Here is a 23,648-nt window from a genome sequence, read left to right as displayed (position 1 = left end):
CTGCGAAAGACCTCTCACATATCGGTATGGAAATCGCGGTAGACGGTTGGAGAATTTTTCGCGTCGCAATCGACCGCAACAACGCTTGGCCTTGGCTTGTCATCATGGGACCCCGATTTCCTCTGCCCCTTCTCGCGCGATCCATACCTTCGGGGATCGGTGATTAGGATGAGTTTTTTTTCTTATTTCCAAGAGCTTTGGCGGAAATAGAGTTGTCTATGCCTATGCTCCCCTCGATGGAATGATGTTTCCATGTTTCACGTCTCCGACGTATGATCTATTTGTCGTCATTGTGAACGTCCCCTCAGGATTCAGATTCAAACCTCGAGCCCGGAGTCGCGACAGCACTCAAAGAACCTTCAATGTAGTCACAGGTGTCTAGGAGTAAGCTGTTGCCGTAGCCAAATCCTGATCCCTGATTCAAATCCTGCGGCAGGAGTCCTCTCACCGCAACACGTGTGCAGCTCGTGAGCACCTGACGGCTTCATCATCACAGATTTTGGCTTGCAGGGGCAGGTCCAAAACCAAGACCACCAAGCGCCAGCTGCCGGCCCTACCGGTCGGTGGTTGGTCGGTCGGTCGGTCGGTCGCAAGATCGGTGTCAGATGCATCGGCGATGGATGGATGGATGAAACCGAGATAAATTCTGAGGGATTCGGCAGTTCCGCGACTCCGGAACGACATTCGAGCGCATTTGACTTCCTTCAGTTCCTCCCATCCAAGCGGGAAGAAATTAGGTATCCAGCCAGTACCACAAGATTCGTCCGCGGCCGAAAATGACGCTGAAATGTCTCGAAGCCTAGAACATCACATCTTCAATCGGAACTATGGAGATTCATCCTCCCTATTCGCAGACTTTAAGACTTTGGCACCCGATCCGGGCTCAGTCAACGTCGTGAATCCCAGACTCCCTGAGCCTCGGTTTCAAATCTTTCCTCACATCTCATGTAATTGTAAGATTCAGTTCTTTTTCTAGCTGAGCAATGATTCGAAGTTTGAGAGCTGCCGCCCACAGGGAAGAACTGCGCCGTCGGGGGAATGAGGTTTTCGCCGAAGAGAGATCTCGGGCAGAGATTACAGATTGGTTTCATTTCTTTCCAGTAACACCTCACCAGCTCCTTATCAGTTAACGATCGAACATAAACTATCTCTCGTCTGTCAGTGACCCTCTTCTCCAGAGGAGATGAGCTGGCTTCGATTCTCACACGTGCCGAGAGCGTCGGTATTCTGGAGCGAGGAAGGCTCTTCGTGATAGGATATTTTGCCGGGGAAGTAGAAGAAATTTCCGAGCTGGTCGACACATCGACTTCTCGACATACGTAGCTCTACGGGCATATTCCCCCAACGGGATGTCGTCTTCCCATCGTGAATGCCCCTGATTTACTCCTTAAGTCGAAGGAGGAATCTGTCGATGAGCAGACTCGAAAATCTTTAGTCAGATGATTGCCAAAACCGATTACTCAGCTGGAGCTGCTGCTGCTGCAGCAAGCTTCGTGAACGACCGCCGCCGTCAGAGTGACATTCGACACGGCCTGCAAATTAACTCGATAGCTCCTCATCCGCAATTCCCCCTCTCTGGCTGCCCATATGAACAGGCAATGCACCCACCACCACCCGGATTTTGAGCTACAACACCACACGAGCAGGCGAGCGAGCCGGCGACCGCCAAACCCCCTCCCCGGCGGCGTGACCAATCTCCCCTGCTCGTATTGGGTTTAAATAACATCATCAAGCTTTGCCTGGCGCGAGTGTGAGCAACCACAAAGGACAAGTGTACAGCTGCACAAGCACCATTTTCGAGCGCCGCAGATAGGGTGCAACGAATATTGGATCCATCTCGGCGACAGCCGCGACTTCATTTTGCGAGGCAGTACTCCGATGAGACTGAAACGCCGTCCCCGACAAATCCGTGGGCGCGGGCTTAGAGGATGACGTTTCTTCGGAAGTCATTCCGGTGGGAATGTCGACCCCCTCATCTCCTTCAGGTGGACTTGACAGCTTCCATGTAGAATCGAAGACTGACAAGAATACGAATTTCTGAGCGCTTACGGGGCGGTGGTGTCTGGTGACTTGACTACTGACTTGAAGACGATCAGGGAACGGGAGCAGCGCGAAATTGTACGATTGTTGCGAAAGAAAAATTTCGCTCCCAGACGCTAGAAACACGCGGTTCAGCGGTCGAATCTAGTAAATGGCCAATTCTCCATGATTCCCTCAATGCATCTGTATCACAGAATTCTGGATTCCTTATATGTCGATCGGGGGGATTTGTGCATATTTCAGTGAATCACGTGCGAAGTCGCGCCACCCTCAGAAGTGGTGTTGTTAATGCTCTGCAAAAGGGGACAAAAGGAAGCTGGCGAAGAGAGAAATCGAGGATATCCGATTTGAAGATGGGATCATGATGACGAGCTATTCAAGTGCTACCCCTCAAAGGTACGTTCTGTGGTCATTGCATTCGATCGCTATGAAATATCTAAAAATGTGCTTAATGAGCGAGAGAAATCATCCTAAGTTTTCAGAAATGATAGATTCTGTGATTGAGAAGTCTTCGCAGAAGTCTATTTCGTCGAATTCGTGTCAAGGGCTCTGCACCGAACGCAACGCAGTGAAGAGACACCCTCTTGGCTAGATTTGGCTTGAGGCGTGCCGACGACCGCCTCGATTCGGGATAACAGATTATTCGAGTCAGAGATTAGGATGCTCATTGTATATTGCTAACCCCGTGTCGGGGTTTGACGTTGGTAATCTCGCCTTGTACGGGCACATTTTTCCCGATTGAAACATCGGCTAGTCAGCTGGCGACTTTTCTTTCGGCGAATTCAGCCGGTAATCCTCTCGCAGGGCAAGCATTTCCTTGCGGTCCGGCTGCTTTGAGGTATAGATTGACATACCATCGCACGTCCCGGAAGTCCCTTTAAAAGAATGAATTCTGTAGCATAGCTGATCCATGAGTAGGAGCTAAAAATGCCTGAGAAATTCGAGCACACCGAAAATAATTCCCCGAGCAACGCTTGTAGACGGGAACGGGCCCTCGGCCTGACCTCTGGCCCATACTTTGAGGGAGGGGCTCATGGGATTCTCGCGTTCTGAGCAAGTGGTCGTGGTCCTCGGCGACCTCGATTGAAGCAACGACAACTCCCGAAGATGAAAGCGGAGTCGAAGGTATGAATCGGGGGAAGGAGCACGAAGGTCCCGCAAGGAAGCGGAACCGTAAGTGTCTCTGCCCGCGCGGCGTAGCTGCTTGAACTCGACTGCCCGAAATACACCGTTTCGTCTGTCGAGTTGTGTACCGTCGTGAACAGAGAGACCAATGGTCGCCTTTGGGTTGGAGGCTTGAGATACCGTATTGCTTCTGAAAATTGTAGAGCAGGGCAACCCAAATGTCAACTTCGAGATTCTCTGAAATATTTCCCTCATTGTCTCGTGACCCCATATGATTTTCATCCGGAAGGCGCAAGAAAGAGCTACAGGTTGAATCCTGAATACTCCAGCTAGTTCATGAGGGAAATATTCCAGAGGTTCCGGAGATCATATATGAGGGGTGCCCTCCGACCCGTAGAAATGCGCTAGATCGACTTCGCGGAGCACCGACAGACTCGATTCTCACCATGCGGCGATTCAGAAGCTGCAGGCTCCAAAATCAGGAGTAGAATTGCGCAAGATGAGAAATTCTTGCTCCTAGCCCCCCTCCGGTATGAAAAACGGAAAAAGCGTGGAAGTCGACGACTTTCGTCGATCCAGGCAGAAATCATCATCAGAAGCGTCCGAAGAAAACTCGTCTGCAGCTGAACGTGAGCAACGTTCGAGTTCGGATTCATCGACGACAGCTGCTACCTTCCTTGTTTGAGGTTTTCCGGAAAGCCGTCGAGACTTCAGGTCCGATGCAGAACGTGAATGTAGTCCCCTTTCACGCTGCGAAAACGTTACGTGGTTCCTGAGAAAATCCCAAGCCGGTGATTATATGAACCGCAGCCGTCCGCGATCTCAGAACTGATTTTCTCCGGGAGGGGTACTGACCAAGTACCACATGAGTGCAATCATGTCTCATGGAGCAGATAAGCTGTACACATGACGTGAAGAACGATCTGGGTTGTCAAGCGAATTTCGAATCGGACACAAATTCATGCCGCCCGGCGCCGTCGCGCGTGAAGAGAATGATTCGGCTCAATATTGAAATGGTGGTGCTGTATCTCTGATACAGTAGAGGATTAGGTCGGCAGGCGTCTCTATCCATATTGTGGGACTCTACGATCAGAATGAGCGGTCGCATAGTCGACTATATCTCGCAATATGCAGAAACGGCGCTGCTGTCAACTCTGGAGAACATCGCCGGCGCCAAAGTACGTTCTAGGATTCCTCATCTGACATTTTGATCACCCGCTCTCTAGGGAGGATTCATAATGCTTGCGCCCGGCATGAGTGGAAGTTTTGCCCTTGCAGGACCTTCTGATCGAGCCAACGTTGATAAAGTCTTTAGACAACATTGCGAGTCTGAAGAAATTGAGAGCTACAGGTGTTTCGAAATTATTCAGATTGGAGGGGGTCCTTCCTGCGAATTCATCGAGAAAATGTGTTTTCCTCGTCAAGGGGTCTCTGAGTTCCGTCAAACAGGTGCGCGCAAGATCCTGGCCGAACTTCCATTGTATGATTGCTCTGAGCTCTTCATCGAGTCGATGGGAAATCTTCCGCAGGTCGCATCGATCATCTCCTCGTCCCCCAACGGTCGCGAGTTCTACCTCCTCGGTCTTCCTCGCCTCACTGCGGCTGCGATAACGCTTCTAGAATCTGAGGGGGTTTTCGGGATGATAAATCTCATTCCTATACCGGTGAGTTGATAGAATCGCCGCCTCCTTCCGCTTCCGACGCGTGCTCTTTGTCGCTTGGCAGATGAGTACGAAATGAGAGCTATGTTTCTCTTGATCGACAGGTGAGCCTTATCGCCATAGAAGACGACGTGGCCTCCTTAGAGAACGAGACTTTTTTTCGGGATGTGTTCGTGCACGACGACCATTCGCCTCTCTCCTCGGTGGCGCTATCTCTTTGTCAGATTGAGGAATTCGCCAAAATCGGACAGGTCTTTTTGATAGGTCAGTAAATCACGGTATATCGATCGACTGTGATTGGAAGTCATGGGATATAATTCTTCCGAAATCATTACAAACTCTTCCTGTCATGCCTCGTCTTCCCTGAGAAGGTGACACGAGTAGAAGCGTCTTCAATCAATGGAAGCTCTTGCGCAAAGGCAGTACCGCCTCCGAAAGTAAAATCACCATCGAGAGCCTGGTGATTTTCAGCCGAGACGCTGATTACGTTTCACTCATGAGCACTCAGATGAATTACAGCGCCATCCTCGATGATCTCTTCGGTGAGCCCGAATAACACTGACTGGAGACATACATACACATGGTCGTTCCGGATTATCGCAACCTGATGGGGGGGGTAATCGGATCGGAATTCCGTCGACAGGAATCCAGAACGGGAAATGTGTCATACCGAAGAGTGTCACAAAGAAGGAGGAACGACAAATTAATTTCAAAGAACCCAACGAAACGCTGAGCTCCATCAGAGACAAACACATTTCGTCCGTTTTCGGAGTTTTGAGCAGCGAAAGCAAGAAGTTCATGGGGAATGTCTCGGGCGGAACCCCGCAATCCATATCGGGTAATTATCGTCCTGCCAGAAGTATTGGGAGCACAGCAATATTCAGACATTTACTGCGAAGTCGGAGCGGCTCCTGGATTCCTGATAAGCCTAACAAATCGTACGCAGGTCTGAAGCATTTCGTCAACAACGAGCTGAGCGCAGTGACCAAATTGCGGAGTGCTTTGTCGCTCCACGTCAGCATTTGTGAAGAGATTTCTCAACGTCGAGGACACGTGAGTGTGCGCTTCGCGTTTCTCGCTGAGTCGGTCGAACGAAGGGCCAGGTCGGTGTCTTAAGCATTGATACACCTCTTCTTCTTCAGGACTTCGATGTCGTCCGGGCCGCCGAACAGAATCTTCTCCAAGGCACGGATGTCAAGAATACGATCGAACTCATAAAAGATTGCATCTGCTCGTAAGCTTCCATGAATATTATTATCATCATTCTCTGTATCTCCCGAGTGACCGGTCGGTGCATGAAATTCCTGACCGATTTTTTCTTCAGAGAGAAACCGTGGGACGTTTCTTTGCGGCTATTGTGTCTCTTATCTCTCGTCCAAGATGGTATACCTCACGGATACATGGAAAACTTGCGGACGTTCTTCCTCCATCAATACGGTCACCATTATTTGGCGATCCTCCAAAGACTAGAAAAGCTAGAAATCCTGTACGAGGCTCCGCCCGTGATGGGTACACCGCAGGGCAAGGTATGTACGAAGATGTTCCCTCACGGGAATCCATCGGTGAGGAAGCCTTCCGAGGTCTGCCCCGGAACCGTTTCTCCGGGATGGAGAGGAATATGCTTGAGCTTGCTATAATTCCAGGGTGGATCGATGATAAGTAAAATGGCTACCTCCGCGAGCCTCCTCGGCCTCAAGGAATCTGCTTTCATGTCCAAGAGTCGCAAACTCGGTCTCATACAGTCGGAGAAAGACAGAAGGACGAGGACGCACAGTGCCGGCTATGTGTTCAACGATTTGTACGTTCCATTGATCGCTAAGCTGTTGGAATCTATCAACTCGGGTAATTGCGACCAATTGTCGAAAGTATTAGGTGAGTCGTCATTCGCGATCGTTCTCGCCGACTTCATCAAGGGATCTTGGATTTCTTCTTCGAATTGGGTGAAATTCAGGGATGTTCAAACTTCTCAGGTGGAGCTCTCACCTCGGAACGCCTTCACCAAGCACCTTTACTAGCATCAGCAAAGAACGTTCTCGTGTACTTCGTCGGCGGTGCTTCCTTCGGAGAGCTAGCGGCCTTACGACTGGTGTCAAAGCTCCAAGGTTTTAATATATTTTTCGCAGCCACGGATCTTTGTGGGGGCTCGAGATTTCTGAATAAATTGATCTGAAATGATCGTATCAATGGTGCCGAATTGCTCTATCTCAATCGTCTGCGCCATCTGATTATCGAGCCTACGGTAAATCGAGGCAAGGCGTCACGGAGCTGGTCTAGCCTGATCGAAGCGCTAGCTGTACGGATTGCGGGTCGACTGCTTCTTTTGTTCACGGACTGGATTCTTCATCAGTGGGCTCCTGACGTCGAAACAGATGATAACGATGGAAACTCTTGCTCAAGGCATCGGTCCGTCGATGGTGTCCGTAGTAAATCACCGGGACGGGAACTGATGTGCGGCGATTGATACAGTAGGTTGTCGCAAATCTCTGATCAGAGTGACAGAAAAAAACTCCTCCCGAGTCATTGAAATCAGGCGTCGCATCGATAGAAATCTATCATTTATTCGTTCTATTCACTTGTACCCAACCATCTTCGTCCGGCTCATTCGTTCTCCGTCTCGAGCTCCTCTGTGAGTTCAAAGCAGCAACCTGCGGGTAGGGCATATTATCGAGTTGAGGCGCCGATCCATTGTCATTGATACGATGCTTTCCTCTGATGTTCGGAAGTTCCCAAAAGGAATGCCGAAGACCCGACTCTCGCAATGTTGACGGATTCCGGACGATCTGAGTCAAATCCAAAGTTCTACTTACTTGATCGGACATTTCGTCGACCTCCGAGACATCGACCATTTCATCGTCATCAATATTTTGCGACGGTTCTGGTCTCGCATCGGGCAGTGATGGTTTCCCCTCTGGTAACTGATCTAAGGCTTCCTGTATCGATCCTCTCTTGCAAAGTTTCGACAGATTAACCATTATCGTTGCTAGCGGAAGAACTGTTCCGTCATCTATGACGGTATCGAAATCTTCGTCAAGAATCTCCTCCATGTAATCCCCGACATCCGAGGGATCAACGTTGGGATCGTTAATTAACATATCCGCAAGCTCCTGGAAAAATCGAGGGAATGACCCGTCTGAGTCTACGTGCGCGAGCTATCGGTGAGTGATCTCGATCATTCAAGTGAATGGAGACGACGGCTCGAGAGGAGGGAGCGATGCCAAGAAAACTCTCGAAAAATATACATAGATCCTGGGATCAGGACATCCGGACTCTCTCACCCTGCACATCTCAGCTTCTTTCTCTCTCCCGTTCATTCCACCCATTCCATGCTCCAGAGCGATCTGGAAGCTCACCCAGTCACCAACAAGTTTTTTTACAATGTGTAACGTCGCGTCCTTCATGTCCATGTTCGCTGGCTGAAGAGGATCACATGCGGAAGCGCTTCAAGGTCAGGCTTCTCATCTAGAGGAAGAGATCCCCGAGAAACGAAGTCATACGATTAGTGTCGGCCAAGACGTAGGCGAAATGTCTGAGCGCACGCTCTGCTTCTGAACCGTGTTTATATTTCTCGCACTGATGGGGCGACAGCAGACCGCATCTCTCTCTCTCTCTCCGGACTGCTGTCGGACTCGAATGTGAGGGCTTCTAACCAAATCGGAATCTGTCTCGTCAGGTGCACTCAGATCCTTCGAGGTCCGCGGTTCTAACATTGGCTCAGGAGCGGATTCCCGAGCGATTTGCTCGAGAAAGCTCATCTCGGCGTCGTCAAATTCGAATTCCGCGCTCATCCAGGATTCGTTGCTAATAAACATCGAGAAAGCACATGGTCTTTCTCTCTCGGTTTTCCTTCTCCACTCCCCTCTGACGAAGGGTCGGATGAGGTCGATTCAGAGATTTCCCTCGACGGTCAGCTTGGCATCCGCGTGTCGCTTCTGCCCGAACCGTTCTTCCGCTGAAGATTCGGCGAGAATGCTCGGAGGTCGGAGAAGCTTTCAGCCTACTCGGGCATACGTACGTGCTTCTGTGGCTCACGAAAATGTCTGCGAAAACCGCTGGCACATGGCTGAGCGTACGCGGCAAGAAATATCCAAGCAGGACGTGAATGATAGCGATCAGAAGAGAAAGAAGAACATACGTCCAACAGAGCCGCGGAGGCGGGAAGCGGGAAAAGGAGAAGAGAGATGAGGCTCATTGGGGTTTTTTCGACTTTCCGGAGTCGCTCCCCCCGTCGTGGGACTCCTTCCAGTCGACCGACTCGCTCGTCCAATATCTCTCAACTTCCGAGAAGGCGCCCGTCAATGTACGGAGAGTCTGCCTACCGGCCTACTTGTGGACGCAGGATCATGATTCCATAGCGTCCCAGAAGTACAGTGTCCCTGACAGGCGCGAATACGTCAACGGGGGCTCGCTTCTATGAGGCAGTGTCCGCGTATCACAGAGAGTGCGCATTTAATTCTGATCCTCCCGAGAGGATACGTGTTGAATCCGCGGGCGGTTTTGGTACGGAGCAGAGATCATCACCATCATCCGCGATCAGCATTCGTCTGCTGCGGCGTTCGAACGGCTCAGGGTGTTCGTAGTTCGTATCCATCGTGGGTTCCACCTCAGTCGTGTTCAACACACTGTGCCTCTAGAGCGCATGCTTCGGATCGAGTCTCCGTGCGCGTTCGCGAGTCGAAAACGTATCGGGAGATGATGCCATTATATTCGTAGAGCAAATCTTTCACGAGCGAGTTCTCATCGTAGTCATAGGATGGCTTGTCAAAGTGAGCAAGAGGAAGAAGCCGAAGTTCTCTTATCCATCTACGAAGGGGACACATCTTTTCGAAAAGTGTCGCCGACCACATATCATTACCGTTATGGCGAGGAGAACTCAAGCAAAGACTTCGTCGTAGAATTGATCTGGGGTGAGAACTATCCGAATGAGATCCCTGAGATCAATCTCGACTTGTTCGGGAACAATCATCTGGTGTCAGATGTGCGAGACTCGATAAGGAATGGACTGAAGGAGCAAGCGGAGAATAATACCGGCATGCCAATGACTTACACCCTGTTCGAATGGCTCAAGGAAAATGCAGAGAGCCTCACGGCCGCTCAACCGGAGCGAAGTTCAGTGGATATCAAAGATGACAAAGCTAGCAGTCCCGACCAGGAACAGCGGCAAATCAAGGAGCCCAAGAAAGAGAAACTGACGAAAGCTCAAAAACGCAAGCTGGCCGGGAGAGTCGTGCATGGGGAGTTACCCCGAGGGCACGATTGGGTCGATGTTATGAAACACCTCCTCCAATCCGGGGCTGGAAGTTGATAAGGACTGGGTAATAAACGACGAAGTATAGACGAATGAAAAATATCTTCCTCTATCGACGATCGCATTCTGTTTTCGGATGCCGATCGAGATTAGTTATCAAGTCATTACAAGACTCGGCCGTTGTGAAGATCCATAAGCTCATTAGGAACTGGCAATCATAGTAATGATGGTATAATCCTGCTATCCTTCATCTCATTGCGACCCGCGATTCCAGATTAGTGAACCGGCAGTACGTCCTGCTGATGTGGGCACATGGTGGGACAGACAGCTGATCGAGAATTCCGTCCATCTGACGGATTGTGTTCTTCAATGTTCCGTTCCCGAGGCCCCCGAGAAACCGGAGTTCACCAAATGATTCCCGAACTCCGGCCCTTCTCACGATCTGCAATTCAGTTTCAATGAAGATAGCGCACGCATTCCCGCGGCTCCCGCAGAACCCAGAATCGCACTCATTAGGCTCGATGTGTCCTCGCTCGAACACGGTGAAAACACGGCCATCCATCCCATCTCGCAGTTGTTCTTCTCCTTTCGGAGCCCTCAACTCAAGAGTCTATCAGCACATTGAACGGACGCAGCGAAAAACGAACCAAACACTTGATGGTGGAGGAACTCAATCCCCTATATGCGGCTCTTTCTCATCAAAGCCTGATCCACTCCCCCGAGCCTGCGAGATGAATTGGTTCCACCTGGGTCTCACAATTGCGGCACTGATTCCGTTAGCTTGCTGTCAATATGAAGACGTGCGTTGTAAATGCATCTGTCCGAGTACATCTGTGGTGGGCGGACAATCCGACGGCAGGAAACTTTACATAAAAAACGTTCCACCCAGAAGGTAAGTTTCGTGAGTCCAAGAAGTATTGCAAGTCTTCTGGGAAAAGTTGGGGGATGAGTTTCCACATCACAACCCCCGACACGACTCCCGATTCCGATGGACTCCGAGAGATTTTCTAACAAGTCCTACGAGCGGGTAGGATGTAGAAACTCGCTGTCAATTCTATCGGCACAGTCTGGGCGAAGCGTCTCGAGTGGAGACGACCACTTGGCATTCGCCCCTTAGCTCGAATTTTAGGAAGCGACGCCGAGCGATTTGTCTTCGATGCTTCTAATTGGAATTATCCCGAAACAGATGCGATTGCGAGGGAGTGGTCATGCCGACTGTGGAGCCCGCTTTGAAAGAAAAAGCGGCAGAGTTCTGTCCCCGTTGTGAGTGCAAGTAAGTACCGTGATTTCAAATGAGGCTTATGTCTTGTTCCTGACTTGAGTCGGAGCCCAAACCCAACGACGCCTCCATGTCTGAGGCAGCTAACCATCTTTGTACTTTGTTCCCTCTCTATCAGGTACGAGACTCGGAACACTACAACGATTCGCGTCTGTGTTATTCTCCTCATCTGGGTAGTCGCGCTCCTTACCTTATACATGGGCTTCTTGAGGTAAGTCCGAAAAAGCTTCATGGGTTTTGCTGTCCAACGGAACTCATCCCATCCGAGTCATGTGACGGATGAGGATTCAGAACTCAATCGAAATTCGGATCGCCCAGGTGTCTGGATCCGCTCCTGAACAAACGAAGAGGTATCGTCAAATACGAGGAGCATTTGAACGAAGACGTCAATCTCGGCGAGTTCGGTAGCAATGATGGTGAGTCTTGTGGACCGAGCCAACCCCAGATCATAGCCAATTTACTGTCCGGCCATTCTCGAAGTCCGAGCGGGCGGAATACTAAAAGAGAAATTTCGTTCGTATTCAAGCGGGTAATGCCTCTTCGGAGATCGACGTCCAGCAGCGAGCGACTCGGGTACGCGCGGGCTCTGGAGTACTCGACAAGGTCGGAGCTCAACAGGACAAGTGGAAGCGTCAAGTGCAGGAACAAAGGCGGAATATTTACGACAAGAGAACGATGCTTAATTAAATGTTATCTTCTTCAAAAATCGGTCCCTCATCAACCGGGCCGCATTGTTTGGCCATGAGGCGACTCGCGTCAGGGAACTCTGTTCAAGCCCGAGTCTCTGATGATGGAGCGTTGTTTCTGTATAATCATCTGGTCGGAGTTCTGAGGTAGCTCCAGTGATCGTCTGCCTACACAACGCGGCGATCACGTCAATCTCGTGAAGCATATTGAGGTGAAGATCTAGGACGAGCGGGAATAAATGTTTATTATTTCACTTGGCTTCATCCTGTCGGTGACCCACCACCCTCCTGTCGATATCGGTCAATGGGGAGTAGATTTCCGCTCCGGTCATTCACCCTCAAGTTCTATTGCGCTGAAAACATTCCACCCATGGCTATTCTACATTGAAGCGTCATGGGAGCATTGACGGAGTTTCCCATTGCTCCAGGGAACTCCAATTTTATTTGCCTTGGAGACAACGATTAGGCCCATCTCCTGACATTTTTTATCGCGAGATCAAACTCTGGGACGATGGAAAGGATTCTCCATGGACTTATTCGCGCTGCATATCGTCGTTTCCTGGGAGCGCGCAGTTGAATAATAATAATCAGCATCACAGCTTGGCACAAACGTTGAGGATCACGAAGAGATACCTAGTTCGTGTTTTGTTGAGCTCCCCGGATCCCTGAGATCCCGTCCGGCTCGGAACACCTGAACTCCTCGGTTTCGACCTCTCTCGATTCGAAACCTTCCGTCGAGCGTCGAGCGAGCGCTCCTGAGACCTTGAAAACCGCGCTTATGTGGGGTTTGCCAATGACTGAGGACCCCACGATCCAGAGTGGACATCGACCAGGATAAGATATCCGTGGCGACGTGCAGAGTCGAACTTAGCATGGCGTCAGGTGTTCCCACCGGCCGAGCTCGTAGGGAGCGGGGTATGATTGCGGTTTCACGCCGCAGCCGGACCGAATCAAGATCCTCGATGAGTCGATATTACTATAACGCTATGCTCCTCTGATGCTGTATCCCAGATATAGCGGTGAGCTGATTCCCTCGTCCGAGGTGGGGACTGGAAACAAGATTTGCGTCCGAGAGATCGGAAAGCGGGAAGGAAGTTTTCTTTCACATTTAGGGGCGTGCCCAGGTTCGATTCTTTCGGCTTGGATATATTGCGAGGAGTGAGGAGTCCTTCGATGAGCTTGCATGCTGCTTCGCGGAGGAATTACGGGAACACCTTCGGGCACGCGTTGTGGACATTCGGTCAATCGAGCGAACGGATGAGATCGATGCGTTTGCTGCTTAGCTACGCCTTAGGTTCTTCAGTCATGATGACTGCCATCATCAGAGCATTCGAGCGGTAACACTTGTTCCTCCGCTGGTGCAATCCGCTTGTAGCTCTGCTTCGTCAGGAGGAAGAGCACCATGATACCGAACAAAACAATGAGTATGCCTGAAAAGGAGCGATTCCAATTACCGAGCGTCGAGGGCAACCGAAATTGAATTCGTCAACCGTCTTCCGGATACCCCTGAGAACCTACCAATGAAGTTTCCCATCATCGGCCCGGGTCCTCCGTTCTGATAACCTCCATTGAAAACAAGTTTCTCACTAATTCCCATGAGGGCGGCGCAAATCGATAGAATGAAAAGCATGGTCCCATCGAATACATGGATTGGCATGAACCTGCAGCAGAAGCAGCATTCTTTAATTTCAAAGCAAGCGGCATACCCGATATCATGCCCTGGAGACAAGACGAGACTAACCTGCTCCTCAGTGATTTTCTCACTCCCGGATACAAGAAACACGCAAGGCCGGTGAGGAATTGCAAGCCGAAGGCGACGATGACGCCCATTCCAACCCACGAGTGGAGACTACAAGTGAGGGCGATCATGAGCTCTTTCGGTACAGCAATCCTGGATGATCCAGCGTTCTCATGAGCCGCGACAATTAATTTCTAACATCGATCACTCACCTGTATAAATTCGGTATAGGCGGACTGCGGAGATTATGAGAGTCGAAAGCAATCTTACATCCCACGCTTACGAGAATGAGAGTTGCGAAATGCATGAGGGCGTGGATTGACTTCAGACGAGGTTTCGCCTCGTTCCTCAGTACCCTGCAAAATCATGATGGCCGATATTTTCATACATATATATATTCAGTGCATTCAATTGAATTACAACATGATACGACGGAGCTCGAGGCTGACCTGTAAACCAAGATAGAATCCCCTTGTATAATTATGAAGCCGAGCGTCATGAGAACGGGATGCCAGTTGAACCACGTTTTCGGTTCCGATGGTCCTGTGTAACCCCCATTATACTGTCCACCCCAAATGACTACGAGAATCACGATCAGCGCCCCGAGAACCTGGAGGAAAACTCATATTGGGATCCACTCCTACTATGGCATTCGGAGGAGAATTATTAAGGTCTTCCAGGCTTCGACGATTCGCGCACAATCCCCCGCGATAAAATTCGAGTAAGGATAAGATCTCTCCTGAGAGCGGGGGAAAAGCCAGAAAAGAATCTTGGGGTTCGGGGAAAACTCACCTGAGAGACAAGGAAAGTCGGCTTGAAAGCGGACAGGTCCTGCATGATGGGGAAGTCTTGGAAGATATCCATCGGGCTCTGCGAGGAAAAAGCTCCCTCTGAATTCCAGGCAAGTGTCTCACAATGTTTTGTAGCAGCCCGACTCTTCCAAGCCGCCGATTGGTACTTTTTTGAGATGGTCAGAACAGAGTGTCGATAGCAGGTACTTCGAGAGTTTGCCTTGGAGGGAGGGCCTCCATCTGTCACTTCCACTAATGTCAACAGGTCGTCGATGTAGCGGGGCGCATCGCGGACTAGTTCAACTCAGGAAGGTAAGCGTTGATGGTTGCAGCGGCTTGCTCAGCCGGGAGCAGGGATCCCGCAATGCGTAGGCTTTGGATACTCACTTTTTCAAGCTTCCACCTGTCGGAATAGCCGTTCTCTGCACTCCTAGTGAACAGCCGCTCATGTGAGTTCTCTTTCAGAGGAGACTAGATGCCCAGATCAGACGTTGAGAAGCTCCGCCGACAGCGGTCCGTCACTTTCCCCTTCTGAGAGGTTAGAGTGAATGGCGACCAATCAGAGGCTCGCGTTCTCGGATCAAGGGGGCAGCTCTCGCGGAGAATAGCGGCTCTAACCGGTACCGATAACCGTGATGAGTCACCGTTCGCGACCCGCAGCCGGTTTTCTGATTGGAACAGATGTTCACCGGGATAGAGGAAGCAGATCGTGCCAATGCGCTTTCTTCCCTCTATGTCGATTCTTTTCAGTGAAACCGATGTACGGTCGGAATTTCGGGGACCTGATCTGAGGTTCCGGGTCGTCTCCTATTCGGTGATCCGTGTCCGCTCCGAGCCGTTCCGCACGATCTTGTACCGGAGAGAGCGGGTCGGAAATTTCGAGTACATAGGTATGCTGGCCGATCGGCTTGCGAAACATCCAAGACACTTCTTGATGAGGTTCCATAATAAGTGCAAATATTTATTGTGTTTCTCTCTAGACAAATCCTAATATTTGAAAAGCCGATACAGTTTGGTTTTGACTAATTTAGCGCAAATATAGCTAAATGCTCGGTGCATTCGACGTTACAATGTCTCTTAATTCGAGTGCCATATTACCCCCATGTATTTAGTTGTGGTTGAAATACAGTATATCGATTCGGTTAGTCTAGAGAAACATCAAATCTATTTCCACATTTAGCCATGGTCAAGAGACGCTCCATCATGACCGGCGAGTTGCAGCTGTGGTTGGAAACTCCGTCTGGTGAGCTCTTGTTGTGAATACAACTTACATCGCTTCCCACATGGGAAAGCCTACCAGCAGAGAATGGGAACGCGCGACAGGAACTCTATCGTGCTCCAGTCCTGCCCACATCGAAGTCGGTTGACTTCGCGGAAGAAAAATACGCGACAGCTGCCGAGCGCCGCAGAGCACCACGGAAAGCGCCCCCGCTTCGATTGGGGGTGCAATCGTCACCGGATTAGATTATCACCTCGCGGCGTCATTTGAGCGTGGGCTTCTGCGGCACCGGTTTCAGACGTTTTCGGAGTGATCAACAGCTTGACAAGCGCACACAGGAGACGTCTTCACTGATACAGCTCAGCCGCTAGAATGCGACGGTTACACATATAACATCGTCACAAAGTTCCACAAATAAAGTATGCGCTCTCTCCGCAGTGTCCGTAGACCGTTCACTCTCAGGAAGAACTGTCGCGATTTCGATGACGATACATTTTCGTTCATTCAAGAGTCGTTTTCTGTCCGATGCGCCCGGCGTCTCGCGCGTTTGATACCACGGTGGTCGAAGAAAACATCCTGGAGTCTTTAAACGAATCCTTGCGGAAACACACTCTCGCGGAGTCAATCGAATAGCGGAAACGCTAGGGAAGCGACCTCGATGTTCCAAGAGACTCCGATATTCCCAATGTCCGGAACCTTTCCCAGCGTGGAGAGCCGGGAACCATGGGGATAATCGACGAGAGACCCGCAGAGACCTGGCGCCCGCAGGGAACGTCACGGTGGAATCGGATGCGTGATCCTCCCTACTTCCGCAGGTCTTCGTTTCACCATACGAGTCCATCGGAGGCGCGGGACTACCTCTTGACTCAGAGTCAGCTTCTAAGACTCGGGTGCAGCGATGGTTAACAAATGTACTCGTTAGGCTTAGGTCAGGTGGAGGAATGGTAAAACGGGTAATATCGAAGTTTCCTTCCCGCTCGCGAGAGCCTCGACCCGGATCGTTCTGTGATTGACAAAATAATACTAATACAGTTGGTCATTGTACGATAAGTGCAAGATGAATAATTATGTGTATGATCATGATGATCACGGGGTGTGATAAACTCACGTGAATCTCTCACAGAGACATACAAAGTCGTGTCAATACAAGAGAATGATGGCAAAAGGAACGATGTGAGTACGGCGCAATACATCCGACTGTCCAGCTCTGACTGAACTACAGCCGGTATGCGCCCCCTGTATCGTCTCTTCAAGCAGAATGCGCTCTCGGTAAGACTTATCCACGTTCAACGCTTCGACGATTGGAGCTGAGAGTTTCTGTTTTGTTGATTATCCTAAAGACTGATTCAGTACCGAATCAATCGATGACGTTCGACCAGAAGATTTGTCACGTGGTTTCCGACGAAGAGTCAGATCGGGGCTGACAAGCACGCGGTAGAAATACGGGAGGTCTTTCGATGATCGTACCTGAGGATTGTACGCAAGGAGCTTCGGAAAAATTAATTTTCGACTCTCTATGTTGATCATCGATCACTCCTCACTTCGAAGTCTCCTCTTAGAACCTGATGTGGTGATTAGCTCCCGTCCTCTCTTCCTTCATCGATTTCTTGAAAGTGTGACTAGCCATGAGAGACGGAACTAAGGATACTGAGGCCGCTTACACGCAGGTGTTTCTCCAAACAGAGGATCCTTAGACAATATAATTATGCATTCAGTGATTCTCTTAGCAGTGACTAGAAGAGCATATGGCTTCGGAAGAATGTCTCTCATAAATTTTACATGGCTCCTTCCGTTATGAAACTTCAACACAGCCACGTATACAACGAGCTGCTTATTTGACGTCCGCCCTACGGCCTTATTCATCCTCGACCGTAGAATCACGTCGTAGGTCTCTACAAGAGACCAGTCTTCAAGCATCATTGCCACCCACTCGCAAGAGCCTCGGTCGTCAACGAATTTCATTGGGATGCTGGCCCGGTATTTTCCGGCGCTCAATCAATTATGCCTGAACCCGTAAGGTCCTTAGGACCAACACTAAACCCTTGAGAGGGACTACAGAGCGTGTCGCATCGGTTGTACGATGAACCTGATGCCTTCTGAATATGCGGAGAGGCCCAGACTCCCATCCTCTCCGAGATCCTCCGCGGCTGCGAAAACTGCGCGTAGTTATTCGCCAGCCGCGTTTTTTTGTAATGTCGCATGAACAACATACCAGACTCACGAAAAGAAGTCTGCCGCCTTCACGCGATGGCCATCGCTATCGAGCGAGTCGATTCCGATGGGCTATGAGGTGACTCCAGGGCGGGAAAATCATCACCATCAGGGTCTCGGCGGGAACATAGAGATTATGGCGGCGCAGATCTTCTGCGGATTGAGTTCGTCGGGCAGCGATTCCATTGCGGCCTTGACTTGCTCTTCGGGGAATATCGACGTGAGACGATTGAAGAGTTTGTGTCTCTCGTCGAAAGTATTGACTCCCGGCAGAGGTCCGCCTGATCCGAAGTTACCCGACGGCGCGTGAGGTACCGACAGCGGAGCTCGCATTCGGTTTTGCGGAGGGACGCTCGAGGGCCGAACGTGTTGTTGTGAAGGAATCGGATATCTGACGTTGTGCTGCGACGGTAAGGGAGACCAGATGTTCGCCTGGTAGCTCGTTGGCGTGACGAACTGGTTTGGGAACATGTTGAGTTTTGTGTCGGAGGTAGAGTTCTGATTAGACAGACCCCCGGCCTGCCAACCATCTCTGAAGGCGTCCGTCTGATTCGAACGGAAGCCGTCCGAACTGAGATGGGTGACAGTGTGGTGAGCATTCGGACTTCTACTGTGAGTGTTCACGAGCTTCATCTGTTCCAAGCGATCATCGTGATTCGGGTTTAGAGTCAATTGTCTCTGCAGTTTCTTGTGCAGGCCAGGACTTGGATCGGTCGCGACCGTCTCACAGTGGGAGTCCGGATCGGAGAGCTTCTTCGCCAGCGAAAGGTGTCCGGATTCGCTCAACATGTTTTTTGGCAAATTCGACCAGCTCTGATGTCGCCACAAGACGTCTCCGCCTCCGAAGGCCGAGCCGGGGATCGGGAAATCGTCTTGGAGTCTCTGGGCCGGCGCCGCCGACCTTGTTCGTCCGAGAGGTTGTTTCTTTTTCGTGCCGGTCGGCAATGCCGAGTCACCGGCCAAAGTTCCAGGAACGCTGCGGGTCCTGGTGACCTCGTTCCCTGCAAAGACGGAAGCGTAAATTACGGGCTTGGAAGTTCGACGAATCGACAGGAATAATTATAAGCCGAGGATATTTTCTCTCCTCATGGGAAGACTTCTGCTCCGCTCATCGGGTCGTGGATTCATCTTACCGAGGTTCGCTCGAGCTTTGACTTCTTGAAGTTGGATCTTCGCTTGCTCGGCGAGTTTTTCCGTGATTGATTTCTGTGGCTTGTTCCCCCTCTCCGGATGATAGTATTTGCACTTGTTCCCGTACGTGCATTTCTTGGCATAAGGACAAACTGAGGGCAATTGGAGACGAACTTTGCTGAGGAACTCGTCGAGGGTGGGTCCAGTTCTGCCCAGGGGATCCTCCGGTGGCATGAAGTGATCGTTCACGAACACGTACATGAGGAGCCGCTCTTCGACGACCTTTTTGAATTCGGGCTTCCTCTGCACGAGGTCTCTGTAGTTGTCGTTGGAAACCACGATTGCATCGTCTTTCAACGCCACATCCAGAACATAGTAGTCCTCGTAACACACTATTCGTTTGCCGTTGACGTTCCTCGACGGGGTGAACTTTACAATGTTTTCGCTCTCAAGTTGAAAAAGGATTTCTTGATCTGAGATCGGAGTGTTTGGCCTAGGTGGCTCTCTGCGCCAGCTGGGCACGAACACCGTGATCTGCTTATGGCCCCGCGCGCGGAAATAGTCCACGCAGATTTTGATTCCGCGGCACGAGAATACGTCCTTCTTGCCGTGACTCATCGCCACGTTCGGTCCATCGATGACGATAGGGTACAGCTCTCCGCTACGAGCAGCGTCGGAGGTCGATGCGTCGAGGGAGACCGGTTTTGCCGTTGACGTCAGTTTTATGAGCTCGGCCAATAATTCGTTGTTCGATGCGCTGAGACCGAGCCTCTGGAGGGCGTTCTGGAACTGCGCTTCCGTGTAGCCGAGTTTCACCGCAAACTCCAGCCGTGTTTGGTAGCTTGGATCTGCGAGTACCGTCTTCAGTTCGACTTTGTTGGAATTGACGTACTCCGCAAATTCCGCTCCCAAGGTATCTGAGACGGTTCTCGAGACGTCGTCGTGCATCTTCTGTTGGAAGTTGCCTCCTTGCGATTTGGTTCCCGGACCGAGACCGCTCTCGTTGTCGGAATCGTATGAGGAATCCTCGCTTTCCACACGGCGTGTCAGACGTCCGTTCTCGCGACCGTTTGAGCCGCCCATCGGCTCCGATAAGAGAGAGTCGGCTGTGAGCGAATGCTTGAGAACGTCGCTCAAGACGACGCCGTGAGCGAGGAACTCGTCCACTAACTGCATGGCCAGTTGCACGTTTGCCTGCGGACCTCGAATAGCGACTTCGCCGTCAGTGAATATCAGGAGGACGCGTGCATCCCGTTCGATCTCACTCCGAAGGTTGAACAGCTGGTTGAGGGCTTCGGTGCTGAGCGGTTGCCGTTTTTCAGATGCAGGATTTTCCGACGTGACAGAGAGCAGGAATTCCTGGAACCAGGGGAGAATGTGTTAGGTCGATCGCGGAGTAAGAACGTTCCACAGGTGAATTATTGTGGGTCGAAGGGGAGGGGGGGATTTTGAGGTCGTCATGGGCATCCTAGATTCGAAAAGCAATTCGTACAGGTCATCGTTCGAGGGCCATTTGGACCCAATAAGAAAAACTAGCGTAGTTGAGCGTCCCAAGTCTCACGAAAATCCAAATCCTTCCACAGAGCTCCCAGTATCTGATTGAATTACAGAAGAATTCAGCTTTCAGCTCGGTCATTTTTTGCGAAAACTAACGTCGGAACACGGCGCGATTCAGTGAAAATCGCAACCTCGGCACACGAGGTTCTCTCACGAATCGTACTCACAGACGAACAACGCGTTTTTGCGAGGGATCGACCCCGGACGGCACATGGAACACTGAACGATTGATCGAGATCAAGACTGCAAAGCCGAACAACCCCGGTCGAAAACGCTCGAGACTCTACCGTTCACGAGCATTGAGCGATGCGCATGATTTATTTACAGGAATTCCACTTGGAATCAGAAACTTCGCTCGTTTTTCGAAGCTCATTGGGGTGTCTCGGCTTCCCGATGCTGGCTCGCCGTTCGGTTGCCGTTCGGTCGCCGTCGTCGAACGGGAGAGTGAAGAAAGAGCGAAAGCGTCATCACAAGACCGACCGCTTACCGAAGACCTCTTCTCGCCGGAGACCGCCGAAGAGAGGTCTTCGGCGTCGAGACAAAGCCGGATGCGCGCAGGGGCTGGACGCCGGCCGACCAGCCGATGTCAGATTCGGTTCTTGTGTTTGCTGGTCGTGACTCTTCAGTTCAACGAGGGGCCAACCAGCCAGCCCGCGAGCGGAGCCGGATCTCGGAGCGATCGCCCTGCAGCCCTCGGCTCCTGGTGCACATAGCTAATGAGGGGTGCATCCAGTACAAGTTTTCCTTGCAGAATTTCCCCACATGGGGGCATATGAGCGCGTTCCAGAAGGGGACGCTATTTTGACCGAGGTGTCATCCAGTCTTTTCCCTTCAGTCTCGTGGGTTTGGTTACGCGGACAGAACTTTCTTCTGACCAATCATGGATGCGACCTTGACATCCCCTGGAGGGAAGCCTCCGAAATCGATTTCCAAGTGCATCAAAACCCATGCGCGCAACGCGCCTTGATCAATCGGGGATTCAGGAGCGGAAAACGAAACGAGCCTTCGCGGTAACCCGAGGATCATTACTCGATCGCGCGATCGATTGATGCCCAAAATCACGAAGAAGTCAACGGCTCACTTCGGCGAGCTTCCTAGTAGAAGCAGCGGTACTGCGCTCGGTGAAGAGTCTACGGCCAACTCCACTATGAAATGGCACTGACTTCGAGTTTCCGGGGAGCCGCGCGCGATCCGTGGCACTTCGGCTATGTAGATTTGAGTTGATGGACACAGAAAACGGAAGCGGGATAGTTTTCGTTCGGCCAGCGGATGGCCCAGCAAAGCGGCTCGACACCGACTTGTTTCAAGTCGTTCTTCCACCTTCCCGGATATAGTAAAGCTGCAGAGCACAATGATTGTTCGAATACTAAGCTCTCGAAAACACCAACGATTGGTCCACAAAGTACGTAGTCGATTTCCTCCTTCCCGCCCGTAAAGTTTGACGATTCTTTCTCTGAGGTACCGTTACATCACGGAGTTATGAGTGACGAGCACGACTCCGCATCAAGTTCTTCCTCTCAACGAGCTCGGTCGCCGTCAGAATTCCGAATCCCATGGACTACCGAATACCGGAATGCTCCTCTAACCCCCCGCGAGATTGGGCGCTATCCAGACAGAAAATCGTTGTGGGTCGACAAAGATGCGCTGAGCTCGCGACGAACAGCGCCCATGTACGAAAGGGTTTCGCCAGTTCTGAAGTCCGATTTCCTAACGCGATACAATATCGGGCGGTAATCATGTTGCCCCCGTGGCCCCCAGCTGGAATTCCGTGGTGCGCGGGGTAGTTTATCCAGCGCGATATTGAGCCCTATCTCAATCGGCAGACCGGGATTTCAGAATATCTATCTTGTAATCCCAAACACTCGAACCTGCGCTTCGATAACAACTCGTTTTAGCTCACGTCAACGTGGATGGGGGAGCGCGATTTACTGCTTCGACAGCTATAGCGTTTTCGGTCAGTGTGTGTTTCCGGCGGCGGTCGCGTTACCGGCTCAGCCGCCCCAGTGCAGATTCGTTACATCGAATCCGGTCACCTCGCGGATCAAAATCTCGATCCGGAAAGTATTCCGAGGTGAAGCCATTCCCCTGGACACACCGGCCGCAGAAAGTTCTGTCTGAGCGAGTCGAGGATGTGGACTTACGGGGACTCTATTTCCTTTCCTTCTGACCGAGGATGCTCGATTTTCCGCGGGAATCTGAGCGACATACAGAGGAGAGTACCTACCTGGGCACTTCGTAGCGTATCATCTGTTTTGTGCGTCCACAGTTTCAGTTGAAGGCAATCGACGCCTTCTTCCACCTTGGCCAAACATTCGAACAGCTGCAGGAGCCGCTCGAGGCAGCATTTCAGGAGAGGAACATCGCAGTTCCGTACTTGGATCTCAGCCTCCATGTCGGAAGACGTTCCGACGGCGGGCCGAGTGCGGAGCGCCGGCCCGTCTTCTAGAGGTCCTCTTCCGCTGTGGGGGCCCTCGGCCTCCACAACCACCACCCGCACAACCTTCGATTCATTTCATTGCTTCCATTCGCTTCACTGAATGAAAGATTAACGCTCCAGTGTGTAATGGTCGGACAGTAGGTCCGCGATGGCTTATTCACTTTTCGGTTTTGTTCCGACAAGCGCCCGGTTATCGGTCTGACCGACCGATCGACCGCTCGACTGACTAACTGACGGACGGACCGATCGACTACCCACCCGCCAGTCTGTCTGCCTGCCTGCCTGACCGTCCGGTAGGCTAGGTGGTGTAGTCACTGGCTTTCCGCCACAGTTGATTGCTTGCGCGACCGACCGCCTGTTTTCCAGGCTGGCTGGCTGGCCGACTGAGTGACCGACTGGCTGGCTGGCTGGCGGGCCGTTTGGCTGCTCAGTTGCTTGCCTGCCTGCCTACCCACTCGGCTGACTGACTGGCTTGCACCCAGCTCTCGTCGTTGTCGTCGTCTCTCCTCACTACAATACCGCCACCAT

General features: G+C 51.4%; 5 protein-coding genes across 5 annotated transcripts; 2 read left to right on the top strand and 3 right to left on the bottom strand.

The window, feature by feature from the left end:
- Nucleotides 1-4,123: 4,123 nt before the first annotated feature.
- On the top strand, nt 4,124-7,006 carry LOC100904969 (vacuolar protein sorting-associated protein 33B). The gene is made up of 11 exons (XM_003747751.3): nt 4,124-4,343; nt 4,444-4,614; nt 4,695-4,829; nt 4,931-5,090; nt 5,198-5,368; nt 5,470-5,664; nt 5,773-5,879; nt 5,969-6,060; nt 6,151-6,352; nt 6,470-6,698; nt 6,797-7,006. The coding sequence occupies exons 1-11, from the start codon at nt 4,260-4,262 to the stop codon at nt 6,994-6,996; spliced, it is 1,746 nt and encodes a 581-aa protein (XP_003747799.2). The 5' UTR covers nt 4,124-4,259; the 3' UTR covers nt 6,997-7,006.
- A 372-nt stretch (nt 7,007-7,378) lies between these two features.
- LOC100904827 (uncharacterized) lies at nt 7,379-8,409 on the bottom strand. The gene is made up of 3 exons (XM_003747750.1): nt 8,102-8,409; nt 7,634-7,930; nt 7,379-7,471 (listed from the first exon to the last, which is right to left on the bottom strand). The coding sequence occupies exons 1-3, from the start codon at nt 8,228-8,230 to the stop codon at nt 7,379-7,381; spliced, it is 519 nt and encodes a 172-aa protein (XP_003747798.1). The 5' UTR covers nt 8,231-8,409.
- Nucleotides 8,410-9,398: 989 nt separating this feature from the next.
- Nucleotides 9,399-12,278, top strand: LOC100903093 (transmembrane protein 9). Its single transcript, XM_003747576.3, has 6 exons — nt 9,399-9,964; nt 10,852-10,963; nt 11,258-11,344; nt 11,469-11,561; nt 11,669-11,766; nt 11,877-12,278. The coding sequence occupies exons 1-6, from the start codon at nt 9,577-9,579 to the stop codon at nt 12,035-12,037; spliced, it is 939 nt and encodes a 312-aa protein (XP_003747624.2). The 5' UTR covers nt 9,399-9,576; the 3' UTR covers nt 12,038-12,278.
- Nucleotides 12,279-12,649: 371 nt separating this feature from the next.
- Nucleotides 12,650-14,638, bottom strand: LOC100904680 (cytochrome b561). The gene is made up of 6 exons (XM_003747749.3): nt 14,567-14,638; nt 14,224-14,384; nt 13,987-14,130; nt 13,778-13,885; nt 13,555-13,697; nt 12,650-13,466 (listed from the first exon to the last, which is right to left on the bottom strand). The coding sequence occupies exons 1-6, from the start codon at nt 14,636-14,638 to the stop codon at nt 13,336-13,338; spliced, it is 759 nt and encodes a 252-aa protein (XP_003747797.1). The 3' UTR covers nt 12,650-13,335.
- Nucleotides 14,639-17,919: 3,281 nt separating this feature from the next.
- Nucleotides 17,920-23,075, bottom strand: LOC100904532 (endoribonuclease ZC3H12A). Its single transcript, XM_018641111.2, has 3 exons — nt 22,908-23,075; nt 19,129-20,485; nt 17,920-18,996 (listed from the first exon to the last, which is right to left on the bottom strand). Exons 1-3 carry the CDS (start codon nt 23,073-23,075, stop codon nt 18,104-18,106), a joined length of 2,418 nt encoding a protein of 805 aa, XP_018496627.1. The 3' UTR covers nt 17,920-18,103.
- Between the last annotated feature and the right edge of the window lie 573 nt (nt 23,076-23,648).

The sequence above is a fragment of the Galendromus occidentalis genome, unplaced genomic scaffold, assembly GCF_000255335.2.
Source record: "Galendromus occidentalis unplaced genomic scaffold, Mocc_1.1 scf7180000077524, whole genome shotgun sequence".
NCBI classification, from domain to species: Eukaryota; Metazoa; Arthropoda; class Arachnida; order Mesostigmata; family Phytoseiidae; genus Galendromus; species Galendromus occidentalis.
This window is presented reverse-complemented; position numbering and strand designations above follow the sequence as displayed.